The 14218-nt window shown below is 37.2% G+C and overlaps 1 protein-coding gene across 1 annotated transcript in view; it reads left to right on the forward strand.

Moving 5' to 3' along the window:
- The window catches only part of LOC149070884 (sorting nexin-14-like), a 50924-nt gene that overhangs the window by 27062 nt on the left and 9644 nt on the right, over positions 1 to 14218 (forward strand). Inside the window, exons 13-20 of the mRNA XM_089248330.1 lie at positions 2037 to 2161; positions 2449 to 2507; positions 3884 to 3966; positions 4077 to 4132; positions 8021 to 8219; positions 8428 to 8461; positions 11362 to 11509; positions 11636 to 11738. Coding sequence (XP_089104456.1) covers positions 2037 to 2161; positions 2449 to 2507; positions 3884 to 3966; positions 4077 to 4132; positions 8021 to 8219; positions 8428 to 8461; positions 11362 to 11509; positions 11636 to 11738 — 807 coding nt within the window. The remainder of the gene's footprint in view (positions 1 to 2036; positions 2162 to 2448; positions 2508 to 3883; positions 3967 to 4076; positions 4133 to 8020; positions 8220 to 8427; positions 8462 to 11361; positions 11510 to 11635; positions 11739 to 14218) is intronic.

Consider the following 14218-nt stretch of genomic DNA (forward strand, 5'->3'; position numbering starts at 1 on the left):
GAAATATTTTGTTTGTGATCATAAAGGGGTTAAGGTACAAAGGGGAACACTAAAACAAACATTAAGGGGTGAAAAAAAAAAACAACCAAATTTTGGGGATGAAAGAGAACACTAAAACAAACATTTTTTTAGTGTCTACTAATACACTTGGTGAATGAATTGAGAAATGCAAAACAATGTAGCTATTGAAGCATTGCAGCATCATGGGGGGGGGGAGCCTTCATTGAGGGAAAGGCTACTATTAAGCCACACGTGCCTCATCCATATTCCTCTGTGGAACTTCTAATGAATTGGTACATGTTGGAATGTGCGTGTTGTGAACCTAACGTGAAGCTTGTTTCTGTGTAATGCTTGTTATAGTGCTGCCATCTACCACATATTTTTCAAACTATGTGTTAAGTAATGTTTAACTAAATTTTACAGTTGTGTAGGCCTGTTGCTCTCTTCAGCAAGAAGGGGGAAAGGCTACAGGCCCCTTCACCACAACAAATCAAGACTGTGAATATAGTTAGTTTGTCTTGACAGTGGCAGTGCAGTCTGTCACAGTGGGCTATAAAAACGCACGTGAAAATTCTATCTAAGAGATTCAAAAGTATGCAGATATTCTTTATGAGCTATCTCTGATCTATTTTCCGAGGCTTAGTTCGTATGTTGTCAGGTTTTGAAGACCATATTTACACAGGGACATTGACTTGGTCAAAGGAAAGAAGAAGATAGTTGTGCATGCTCTTGATGAGCACTGGGCTTAAGCTATAAACAGAGACTTTAACTGTTTTAAGATGTTTACATCGGAAGAGTGCAAATGTCAGGGAAGGGATATGATTGAACTGTTCAAAATTTTCAACAAGATGGATAAAATTGACCATGAGTTATGAGTTATTATTACATCAATTAACTGCTTTTGCAAGGGAACACCAGTATCAACATGGGATAATTTTAGGTTGTGGTGTCGCAGGGAGTTTTTCTGTAATATGGTAGTGAATGGTAATATGGTAGTGGCAAAGCTTATCTCTAGGGGTTGTGAATTCTAACAAAATTGACATGTTTAAAAAGAAATACGATCAACATATTGGGATAAATCGAGATGCTATCCATACTTAGATGAGGCAACCATAATTTTTTATGGGCAGTATATTTATATTTTATCATAGTTATTGGTTTTTATTGCTCTTGTTGGGTTGCTGTATTTTTGATATAGTTTGGATATATATTCGACATCCATATTTTTTACGGGCATCTTTTCTCAGCTACCTCATTGGGCATTTTGTCTGTTGTGGCATTTGTATCAAATGAGATCCCAGGCTGTAGTTTTGATTGTATAATATGCATCCCAACTGTATTTTTTTCCCTTCACTAGCAGAGGGCACTGTTTAGCTTCTTTCACTTTTCTGGGGGTTAAGGAAAGTGGGGGGGGGGGCTAAAAAATCACAATGGAAAAAAAATGTCAGATTGTCAACACAAACTAAGTTGAAAAGAGATGAAAAAGCTTTTTAATGTTGGGAGAGGGACTCGAACTAGCAACCTCTGCAATGGTAGTCTAGCGCTCCACTAATTACTTCAGCAGCACGTGTTAATATCAGTTGTAATTAAATGTATCAATCGTCAAATATTCTCAAGTTTTTTGCTAATTTTAAACAGTGTTGTGTGAATTGGGATTGTTTTAAAACAATATTGAAACGATGCCGCTTAGAGGAAGTTATTCTCAGGGCGCTTCGTCACACACTAGCATATGTATGTAGGGGGTGGGGGGTGTTTGAGCCAAGATTTTAGGGTTTTTTCAATAAAAAAATCAACTCTTCCCTCCCTGCCACCTTTTTGAAGGGTAAAAACGATGAAACCTTCAATCTTCCTTGAAAAAATCATGATGAGAGAAACAAATCTCTTTTAGCTAGAAACATAACTTCAGACTTCTAACTAGAACATAAATGCTAAGGATAATTTCAGAGCAAAAGTTTTCGCGCCATTTTTGACTGTGTAGTTTTCATACGACAAAATTCATGACTTATAATATATGTTTTCCCCCCATAATTTTCTAGTGATCAGCGGACCTCCAGAATGCGTGATAAAGCTTCGGACTACAACTCCACTCTTCCAAGCATATGACCATGCTTACAGTTTATTAGAACGTGTCTATTGTCCCATGTTCTTCCAGAGCGAAAAGGTATTTTTATTTCTAAATGATTTCTGAAGTATTCTCAATCAGTTTATTTCTTTCATCATAATTTGAGTATCAGAATCATCGACAGATCTGATATAAAGCTTTGGAGGGTTGTATCTGGTCCTCAGCCTGTTTTTTTTTTATTGAACTTATCTCAATATTTTCAGTTATGTGTATATTTTTCATACAACTTAGTTATGCATTTAATGCATATTTTTCTAGCATTTTTCATTGCAAGAAATATTCCCTTGCCACACCACTTTTTATTGTTCTTTATTTGTGTTCTCTAGTACTTTTATTTGATTTGTGGAGAGAGATGCTGCAAAAGTATCAACAAGAATTCCGCAAAGTATGTGAAAATTCATCATTAATTTTTTGCATTTGAGTACGGGGTGATTATAACTAAAGTTGCGATTTCAAAACACTGGTAAAATAAGAATCTCAGATCAGAATAACGTGAAAATTTTCATGAATACTCCTGAAGGAACAGAAAACAGAATTTTGTTTGGTGAAGGGGGGGGGGGAATACTTAAAAATTTACCGATAGGTGGTGCTGCTCTCATGGAGCATGGGATACTCTCTCATAGAGCGAAAACAGTAGTCAGCCAGGCAAACAATTTAATTAGCACAGCAAAATTTTATAATTTATGGAAACAGCACAAAACAAGCACCCGTGACTTATGCAAGAAATGAATAATATGCTGTCTACCATGTACTGCTACAAGTTTGAAGCTCAAAACTGGCATGTTCCACAACAGGTTGGAGTGTGCTAATGGAAATGTTGTGAAGACACCTCGGGAATGTTGCATAGAGTGGTCTGATTGCAAACCTGGCTGAGTTGAAGACCCACACTATGCAACACATCCGCAGTATTACCACTGGCACACTCCGATATGTGTGACATGCAGCAGAATTCAGTGGACAAAACATGCGGAACATTTCTTGCATGAGTGGTAGGTGTCTGTTATGTGAGGTTTCCATGAATTTTGAAATTTTGCCATGTAAATTGAATTATTTTTCCCCCAGCTGACTATTGTTTTCATTTTGCAAGCAAATTTCCAATGTTTCGTGCATACATTGGCACCAATCGGCAGATTCTTAAATTTTTTTCCTTCTCTAAACAAAATTCCTTTGCTTCAGGATTATTCACACAAATTTTTTAATCATCGTGACCAGTGATTCTTATTTTGCAGCGTTTTGAAAAATCAACATTTTAGTTATAATTGCCTTGTATGTTATGCAAGTACAGCCAATGCTTGTTTTTAAGAACTTAAAAAATCATTTTGTAAAATCAAGAGATGGTAAATCGGAAAGGCATTCTCAAAGAAATGCCATACTGTTCAGGGCCAGCTAACTAGTTCATAAAAAAACACCTTGTTACATAAATATGAAGTTAGTAAAATTAAGTGTCAATTTTTTGCTTTCCTATTTCTACCATTTTCAGTGCATAAACCTTGCCATAATTATGTGACTCATAGGCATAACAGTATGTTTTTAGGACACTGCCACCAGGCTGGGCTGGATCTCAATAACGGGATAAGTCCAGTGGCAGAGTTCTGGCATTCAGTATATGTTTTTGAATTGAAGTGACAAAAAAATTGTACCAATTTAATACGTGTTAGATTTAACTAGTGGAAAATAAAAAAAATTGTCGTGCAGTCTCTAAATATTTTTCGATTTTTACAAATGCAGTTTTAAAAATTATATTTCTTTGTGTGATATTAGGGGAAGCAAGCAAGGAACTTCGAGTCCATCACCCATATCAAAACTAGGAAATAAAATTAAAGGAGTGTTCGTCACAAATATTGGTGAGCTGTGCTGAAAAGTTCTACTTGAAGCATTTTGATGGTTATCTTCCGGGTTTTTTAATATTAATAATGATTTCTTGTTTCCCCCCCCCCCCCTTCTCTATGGTCAGATGAAGGTCAAGCTTGCGAACAACAAGTTGGTACAGATCTTGCTGAGGCATTGTTTGTAAGTATTTTGTTTATATGGTATTTAGCTTTTTTATTTTCCCTGTTGATTTTTGTTTTGGCGTTGTCATTTGCGCCTTGAATGCATATTAATGATTTGTACAGGGTGGTTATAAATAAACTGACACTGCTCAGACATATGTAACATGTAACATATCCATAAACCGCCTGGTGGAGAAGTCCTATTCTAACCTCAATCTAGTTATTTTTCTGTAAAAATGTATATTTACCTTTTGGCATGCTCTCCTTTGTCGGTTGGTATCATTTCGTTCTAGCAATCTCAGCCAATCCATTTTCCCAGGTTTTGATTGTCGCAATCTTTCAATAATATGTGTATACATATAAATTGGGCTGATCTTGAAGCTAATTAGCTCCTGTGGCCATGCGTGACTGGGAATTTTTCTTTAAGTACCCATTGTGTGCTATGAACATTCGTGACTTCTCCACTTCCTCTTGTGCTCTCGTCCAGTTGCTTCCATTGTGATCATGACTTGCTCTTGCTGATTATCATAACTCATTTTATAGTGATCTTCCATTTGCTCTGGTTTCCGGAACTGATTGTGGATTGATTGATTGAACGACTCTCTCCTCCCCAGGCCTGTCATTTCAACTTTTTCTGCGGGGAGAGGGATATATCATTTGCTCAATATATATTTCACCTTGTCTGTCCATTTCTATTGTATTTTTTAAAGCCGGGTGCCTCCCAATCTCCTAAATGACGGGCCTGTTCTTCCTGTGGTGCCATGGAAAAGTCTGGGAACAAACTTCCTGAAATGTTCTAGTCAGATTGATGTTGATTGGGTGAGATCAGTCTAATTTACCAATGTGATAAACTTGTGATATTTTATTAACGTTAAATTTTAAAATTACCGCACTGTATTATTTTGAATACTGAAAGAAAATTTAAATCAACTGTAATAAATGCTCAAGTGAAAAATTTTGTTTTATCTTATTGCCATCCACCAACGATCTAACTTGGGAAAACAAAATTAAACCGAGAGTGCAATATTTTCATTGTAAGCAGCCTTTCTGATGAAGCTTGGTATATGTATGATACATGGACTGTGGGGAAAATGAAGATTCAGTTTAAAAAAAAGCTCAGTTTTTGACCACCAGGTGCTAAATTTGCACTTTTTGTCGCAGTTATCTTTTTCCATGGTCCAAATAACATATTTACCAAGTTTCAATGAAGTATGTTGACCACAATGGACGCTACATATGTTGAAGTAGCATCAGTGTAATTCAACCGAGTAGTTTCAATTTAATTATAATGACACTACTCCGACCTATGTAGCACCCATTGTGGTGGACGTATATTTCATTGAAATTTGGTATATATATGTTATTTGGACCATGAGAAAAACCTTAAATAGAAAAGTACCAATTTTTTGCCTAGTGATAAAAAAATTTAACTGTTTTTTTATATTGAATCTCTCTTTCCGCCTCCCATTTGTCCAATCCTATGTACCAAGTTTCATCACCTCCATCAGAATAGGCTCTACATATGGCTAAATAATGTCAGTTTATTTATAACCACCCTGTATTTTGAATGCAGTAATGATTTCTCTGATCGGTGTAATTATGGGTTCTTATAAATCTTTTTCCCTGAAACCTCATAAAAAGAGTCACTTCTGAACAATTCTTCTTTTCAAACCGATCACAACTCTGGTAGTGGAAAATTTAATAAGAGTGAGTTGTGTCTGACAGTCTGAGTGCGTATCTAGTGTTGCCTGATTTTTCAGTGCTGACATATATATTTCAGAAGTGAAGGTTAAGATTGAATATTTGTACCATTGTAGGTCTGTTACTCTCTGTGGCGAGACTCTAACTGGGAGATCAGCTCGCGCCTCAAAGTTCAGAACCACAGAAAATCAACTTCAGCTGACCACCACGATGGCAATGGTGGGGTTCACACCTGGGTCCTCACGATGCGTGTCCGTCACTGTGACCACTTGACCACCACATCGGCTTTCTGAACAATGGCCACATTTTCTTGGAACAGAACACAGCCCATTGAGTTAACATTAAAATTAAGAATTGCAGAATCACTGCCACTTTTGGACCCGAAAAATTATGCATATCTCATAAGAAAAATAACCCTCTAGGTTTCCTCTGAAGGAATTTTTCTTCTTCGAATCCTTTGAACATAAAAATTAAGTATGGATTTCTTCTTACTTCAGTACAGTAGTGTTCTAAATGTCGTCCATGGACTTCAGGATTCCACAAGTAGGTGTAAATATGGCTATCACATAGCCCCAGTCCCCTTGGTTTCCATACTATTTGACAAATAGTTTGGGTAATGCATTTCTAAAATACGACCCGTCCCTGAGTGAATACGCTTGGTTCTGATGATCTATGACGAGAGAGCAATCGTTCTCCGCATGAGAGGTTCAGTGAGGATGCAACCTGCATCTTTACGAAACTTAAATCCAGCTCAGCCATCTAGGGCAATCATACTTTGTTGACTAGCACAATTTGGTCAATAAATATGCGTCAGGAGGGCACAGTAATTCCATCCCTTTTGGGTGAAATTAAAAATTTCCCTCCTACAACACTCGCCGTCCCGCCTAAGATGCTTTTTTAGTACTTTACCAGGTGATGAAACTTTTTCCCGAGTTCACACTCGGCAACTCTGTTGCATTTCAAAACTTAGTCTTGTTTAAATGTGTGCGACAAAATATTTACACTATATACAATCCAGACTAGCGTCACACAACAAAATGTCTTCACCCATGACAATGACTTACATGTCAAGCTCGTAATTGATGCTTTGCCTGAGCTTCTTGACCTCCTTTTGGAGAACTTTGCAGCTACCAGCCATACAGTGATGGCCTGTTGGGAAGGCCGCACTTCTTTCTTGATTTGCTCGATCACAGTTCATGCATCTGGCCTCACTCAGATTGACAACTCTGTGTCCCTCTTCGCCACAGTTCTTGTGAACTTCTGACTGCATAGTTTGGGTAAGCACTAATTTAAAATATATCCTAGATAACAACAAAAAATAGCTGGTTGCATCTGAGGATAACTCTGGTCTCTTAAAGGATGTGTGTCCATGGGAGGGGGATTTCAGCCCAGCTGTACACATTTTTCTTACTGAAATTTTTATGTTTTGTGGGAAGTCTGTTGAGTTTCGTCCTAGCTTCGTGTACTTATTCTGATCAGTTCGAACAAAAATTTTAAAGTTATCAAGAATAGTAATGGCATTAGGGCATGAAAATTAACTCAAACCTGCTGATGAGGATGCACGCAGATGAAACAGATTTTGAATAACAGCTCAATTTATTTGGCACAATCCTTCTAAGTTCTCCCTTCAAATGCAAAACATATGCATCAAGAGAGTTGAATTTTCTTGGTCCTTTTGGTGACCGTTGTTGGGAGGTTTCACTGTCGTACCATTCTAGCCAGAAAAAAACAATGTATACTCAAGTATAGCAGAGTAATTTCATTCAAAAATTTGTTAGTATATTTTGGAAGGTTCGTGATAGATATAGGTGTTTCTCTGTACCGCATGATTTGTATAGCATGTTACAGACAAATATGAGATGAGATTTGGCTACGTTACTTCAGATGTCGAACAAGTCTATTCTTTTCTAGGAGCTGAATATTAAAGCTCAGTTTCTGGCAAATAATTCTTGATGCACAATCATTGTACCTAAAAAAACATAGAATCGCCCTATGAGTTATGAAGTGACGTAGTCAACTCTCATCTTGTGCTTGAAGGACTATACTAAATTTCATAAAATCAGTCTATTACAACAGAAACAATGAGTGTTTGGGACCATCAGTTTAATTATAGCTACCCTTTATCATGCAATAAAATGACATCCCTCGTGAACAACATCTGTTGTTCCTGTTATATTACTGATACTCTGCTACATCACATTTGCAGCCTGAGGAAGCAGCAGCAGCAGCAAGCTTGCCGCAGGAGGGCACTGGGGACACTTACAGGATGGACAATGATCCGAGGCTGAAGAAGCTGAGTGCCTGGCGTGTTTTTATTCCTCGCGTGATCACTGGCATGGACCAAAACTGTAAATACTACTATGCCTTTGATATAGAAGTCCAAAGGATAGACGTTGGAGACAATGGTCAGTACACAAGATTCCATTGATGTTAGGTTACATAATGTGTAAATCAATGATTTCTTGGTGTAAGTTTCCTGTAAATTTTGGCAGAAATAGGATATCGTATAGTGTAAAAAAAAAAAAAGTGATGATGAAACTTTTAGGGCTTGATAAGTTTTTCTTCTTTCCCCAATTTCTTGTCAATTTATTTCATGTCTTTCTTCTTTTCCAGACAATCCTGATGATCTGCATTGGAAAATAGAAAGGTGATATTTCAATTCCAATTTATTCATTAATAATTTCTTATTAATGTTTCCTTATTCTTCCGTGTCATGTTAAATACAATAGAACCTCAATTATCTGGGTTAATGGTGGGAGAAGAGGAACATGGATAACCAAAAAATGCTGTTAAACTGCCGGGAATGAAAAATATTTTAAAATAAAATTGCAAGGGGAAAAAGGTATTTATGTATTTTACTTGTTTAAAATGACTATCCAGTGTATATATCGTATTATCTGTGCGAAAAAAATCTATTAAATAAAATTACATTTATTTGCACGGTTATGCAGCCGTAGTGCTATTATATTGGGCTTCACTTATGTCAGAATCCTTGTGCCTCATTTTTCCATTTGTAAAAAAGCAATGCATTTCGAACAACAACACATATACATGAAGAGCTTTTTCCCACCATCGGCTGTAGTTGGCGGTCCATATTCAAATATGAATCACCCCAGGGCAATGTCCTGTCCTTAGGGTGCATATGGAGGAAGGGGGGAGGCTGTCATTTCAACACGTTGACATACGACATCTGAGAATGGGGAGGAAAGTTGTGTAAAAAGAATGAAGAAATCTAGTTCTATGAAATGGAAATGTTTGTTTTCATTACCAAAAAAAAACCTCCACAAAATCTTATGTTATCAATGGGAGGAAAACCATTAATAACACTAACACAGATAGGGAAGAGCTTAACATGAAATTAAATTTTCCGTTCATGGTTAATTTGCTGCCAGGTTAATTTTCATGCCCGTGTGATTGAGGTTCTGCTGTATTGTGTTTGGTAGTATTGTTGAACTCATTCTGTCACGTATAAATATTCAGAGTCGATCATTTTCTATATTAAGTTCACAATCATTGTGCTGGCCTGTGGGCATTATGATAGGCCTCACATTGCATGAAACTGAAATCACAGCGTGATTTTTTTTTTTGTTCGGCTGAAGTTGTCTGTCCATTTTCAAAGCGTGAATACGAACTGGTTGTCCATTTGTAAAATTATTTTTCCTTTCAGAGAGCAGGCAGGCCATAGAGATTTAAAATTCACACATACAAGGGGTTGACCTGCCAATTTTTTTCAGCTTCCAAAAAACAAGCATTCTCCCAAGGCAGTCATCTTTATCATGAGTCTTTACAGAGGCCAGACCAAACTAGTGCATCTTTTTCAATTCTCCATCATTGGGATAACTTGAGTGACCTGTTTGCAAGTAGATGTTACCCACATAATTTGTAAGTGCAATAAAAGGATGAGCTGAATCATCTTTACGTTAAGTATACTGCATTTTTAGGGATGCATCAATTCATTAGGAATTCTTCAGAGGAATGTTTGGGGTGCATGTGTGGTATAGTAGTAGCATACAATTAACAGTGTCTTTACAGATTGTTTGAGTAGATCCAGCGATTGATATGTGTTTTAATTTGCTGCAGTGTTGTCCTTCTGTTGTCTTTTACAAGTCTTAATGTTCTCCGTTTCTGCGAGACTATTCATTAGTTTTTGACGATCATACATTGCACATTGAGACTTCGTTTTTTTTTTGGCTGACAGTCCAATCTCTGAATGCTGGGGGTACACGTGGCGCAGTGGTAAGATGCATGACGGACTTGCATCACAAAGATCTGGCTTCAAACCCCACTGACAGTGTAATGGTCGGCTGAAGTTGGTTTTCTGCAGTTCCCAACGTAGAATGCGCGAATGCGAGCTGATCACCCTGTTAAAAAGTCTCGGCTCAGAGAGCAACAGCCCTACAACAGTACAACTATTCATTCATTACACTTATACATATATACAAATACAACGCCACAACAGGCAAATTGCCCAACGAGGACCCTTCACTCACTATGAGTTGAGAAAACGATCATAGTTTAAAAAATGCATTGCAGATGGCAGCACTATGCATAGCAAGCATTACACAGAAAAAAATTTCATGGAAGGTTCACTATACATACACACACATTCCAACATGTACCAATTCATTAGAAGTTTTGCAGAGAAATATGGATGAGGTACATGTCTGGTTTAGTAGTAGTGGTAAGATGTTTGTCTACCACAATGGAGGCTACCGTCAGGTCCCCCAGTTCGATCCTTGGGAAGAACATAGATGATAAGTTCTTTTCCAACCAAATCTGAGGTGACCATCAATAGATGGTGCCTGAATATGCTCTAGTTGGAAGTCCTACTTGTCCAAGATGAGGACAGAAGTATAACATGACTTTCTCGACAGAAACATCTCTGACCCAACTTGATCGGTAGGGATTTTCTGTATGATGATATGGCCAGAGTTGGCATGTAGTAAAGCAGTAATAGTCTCCGAGTGCCAATAACAGTTGTTTTTGGAAGCAAAAATTTTATCCAAAGGTCAACTTTATTGGTCCCGAGACTAATCTGAAGACTAATGAAAGAGTGTTGTGCACATTTCCCAGACCATATTAAAAACTGGGACAGTTGTCAGTAATGGCGAAAGTTTGATGTTTATGATTAATATTCTTCATATCACACCTCAAGGGTTAGTGGTAACAGAAGGTGGGCTGAAAGTTGTAATACATCCCATATAGCCCCTATAAGAGACTCAATCCCATGTGCAAGAGAACGATATAATTGCATTGCAATGATACATCGCAATGTATATTCATCGGTTATTATTTACAAAATTCATCGGAGGGGCTCTTAAATACCTCAGTGTCGTCGTTCCCTCAGGTTTTGGTGCCTATGGTGATGTTGAAATGCATGTAAGTGTTTCAAAGATACATTTTTTTTTCATTGTCAAAGTGCTCAATTTGACTGTGAACAGTTACATTGAACGTTCAAAGTTTTCTGGGTATGATGAAATGTGTCACGATGTTTGAAACAGACTTCATACAGTAATTGAATGCCCTCTTTTTTCCCCCTCTCTTAAGGAAATACATTGAGTTCTATGTGTTAGAGACCAAATTAAAAGAGTTCCATGGCGAACTGCCAGTTCAGCTTCCACCAAAGAAATCAACATACCAAAAAGGAATGCAGTTTCTCGAAAGTCGTCGAATTGAATTCCAAAAATTTTTACAGGTAATGATAGTGCTCACCAGCCGCTAAAGTTTTAATTAGGTGTGTAAAGAAAAGTGTGTTACTTATTCTTTTCTGCCAGTGATATGTTGTAGCATTGATGTCATTCATGTATTATTTAATTTACAGACATTGCTCACACTGCCGTTGCTCCAAGGAAGTGAACTGCTATATACATTTCTACGCACACCCATTCCATTTACATCTAGTTTCTTGCCAGATATCAAGCTTGGTAAACACGATTTTCATAGTATTTGTCTTTTCCTTTTATTTTTATCCCCCCCCCCCCACCGCTATTATGGCCAAGCAGTATAATTAGGGTGAACAGACAAGATAGCCCCAGCTTGAAGCAGTTATAAGGGGCTATAACTGAGATTTTTATGGGGGGGGGGGGGCGGGAAGACATGATTCTGCTGCCCACCACTGTAAAATTTGATAATTTTATAACATTGTTTCTCTGTTCCAACCCAAAATTCGTCCTGCTGCATAAATTTGTCACTTGGGGCCTGATTTTGTTTATCTTATTGACATTCACCCTAGTTGTAATAAAGCATCCAATACTTATATATATATTCCTATTACATGAAATTTTGTGATGCAGGTTGCACTAAATCGACCTCAATAACTTGACTCGTCGATAACTCGACTACCCTGGTAACTTGACATCTATTATTTTCTTGGTTAGGACATACTAAATTCAATGGGGGGGGGGGGAGGCAGAAACCTCTCTAACTCGACACATAATGATCATATCCCACTCAAATTGACTATGATTTATAATACTCATTTTCAGAAATCGCCCACGTGTTCAGAAAGTTCTACGACATTAGTCTTCTGTGTTTCTAGAATTCTGTCTCATTGTTTCAGCCATTTGTTTGTTGATCAATATGTGTTTAATACACCTTTGGGTAGGGTTATTTCCCACTATTTCATCTGTTTGGAACCTGAAAACTCAACCCGTGGACAACAAAAGTCGCAGCTAGATGTGAATGATTTCTGAAATTTTTGAGCTAGAGATGGTCGAGAAAAGTTTTTAGTGACAGAGAGGAAAGTTATGTTGGACAATTGCACTGCTCAATCACAAATAACAGATGTCCCAGCAATCAAAATGTCCCTTTTCCTGCCTAATTCGGGATTATTCTCAAATACAAGTACAAAGCAACAACAGGCAAAATACTCAACAAGGAATACTAAAACTTTTCGTACAAAATAGCAGATCAAAATATTTTATTCATTTGTAGATGATGGAATACAGAATTGTTCACCAATGTACAGGCACATGTGTATATGTAGACAAGAGGGGTGCACAACCTCTGTCCTGCAAAAGGTTTTCCAATGAAAAAAGTATCAGTAATAAAACACTGACCATATTTCATTCATAAAAATACATAAATCGGGATCCATACAGGCCATCGCCAGTTATAGTAAAAGAAAATTCAAAGGCAAGTAAAATTGTCAATTATAGCCAAAAAATTTTAAAGGGAGTAAAGTTGCTAATTATACAGCCAAAAATAATTTCAAAGGCGAGTAATATTGCCAACTGTCATTGGAATTGCAGAAAAATCGCCAGTGGCAATTCATAGTTGTTTGAAATGCAATTTCACCAAAAAAAACCCTTTATATTTGACAAATATGTGAAATTAATATATTTATCTGACTATAATTATGATAATAAGAGTGATAATTGTCATCAAATAATTATAATCTCAATCTTTGATTTCAGTAAGAAATAGAAATTGAATTAAGATTCATTGAAAATTGGGGGAAAATGAGACATATAGAAAAGTCGGGACAGACAGAATTACTGGGAATGTCTCTTAAAATATAGGTGATATGCTCACCCCATGCATGCATGTTTCTGGCCCGCTAGCGACAGAAACACCACATATCTGGCTTGCAGACTTAAAAGGTTGTGCACTCCTACATAGACACTTTTTGTTTAAAAATTGTAATTAGGTGAAATGAGAGAGAGAGATAACACCTTGTTAAATTGGCATCTGCTTAAATCAACGTGTTTTTCTATCCCCTTGATAGAGTTGAGTTATCGAGGCTACACTTTACCTCGAGATGATTTATCGTTGTAAAGGATATAAATCTAACTAAAAATAACACTATTATGAATGCTATTGGAATTCAAAATTTATTTGAATTGTTCTGTCAACATTATCCATTTTATTGACCCTTGCTAGAATGGCAGACAGACATTAGTGTTTGTAACACAAAGTTGTCGGAAGCTGTATTTACACTTTTTTCACTTCGTGAATTAGTGTTCCTTTTCATGATCTGTTGGGAGTTTCTGCTGTTATTTAAACAGCTGTTGCTTGCATTGTCTTTCCTGGCTGAGTCGAGGCATGATTTTTGTTTTCCATTGTCAGGGTTACAACTAGAAACTAAAATTTTCTCTGTTGCTCAAGGCCAGTGTAAATTTTGGTTGGGCCAACTTTACAATGTTATGAGCTACGAGGTAAATTTCTTTTCCTGAGGCCCTTCTGCCCAAGCCCGTCATTAAAGCCCCCCGGAAAAAGTTGAAATGACGGCCCTGCTTCTGGCCATCTACTGATGCTTACACTTGAAAATGTTAACCATATCTCATTTTTATGAGGCTCTTCTGCACTTGAGACCTCCAGACCATGCCCAGGAGAGCCATTACCACTGTATTTTGGAGCCCCCTTCCCAGTAACATCTAAGGGAAAAGCAATAAACTCAGAAACT

The sequence above is a fragment of the Pholcus phalangioides genome, unplaced genomic scaffold (genome assembly GCF_987345545.1).
Source record: "Pholcus phalangioides strain wild (caught in Gottingen) unplaced genomic scaffold, Ppha-v1.0 ptg000020l_1, whole genome shotgun sequence".
NCBI classification, from domain to species: Eukaryota; Metazoa; Arthropoda; class Arachnida; order Araneae; family Pholcidae; genus Pholcus; species Pholcus phalangioides.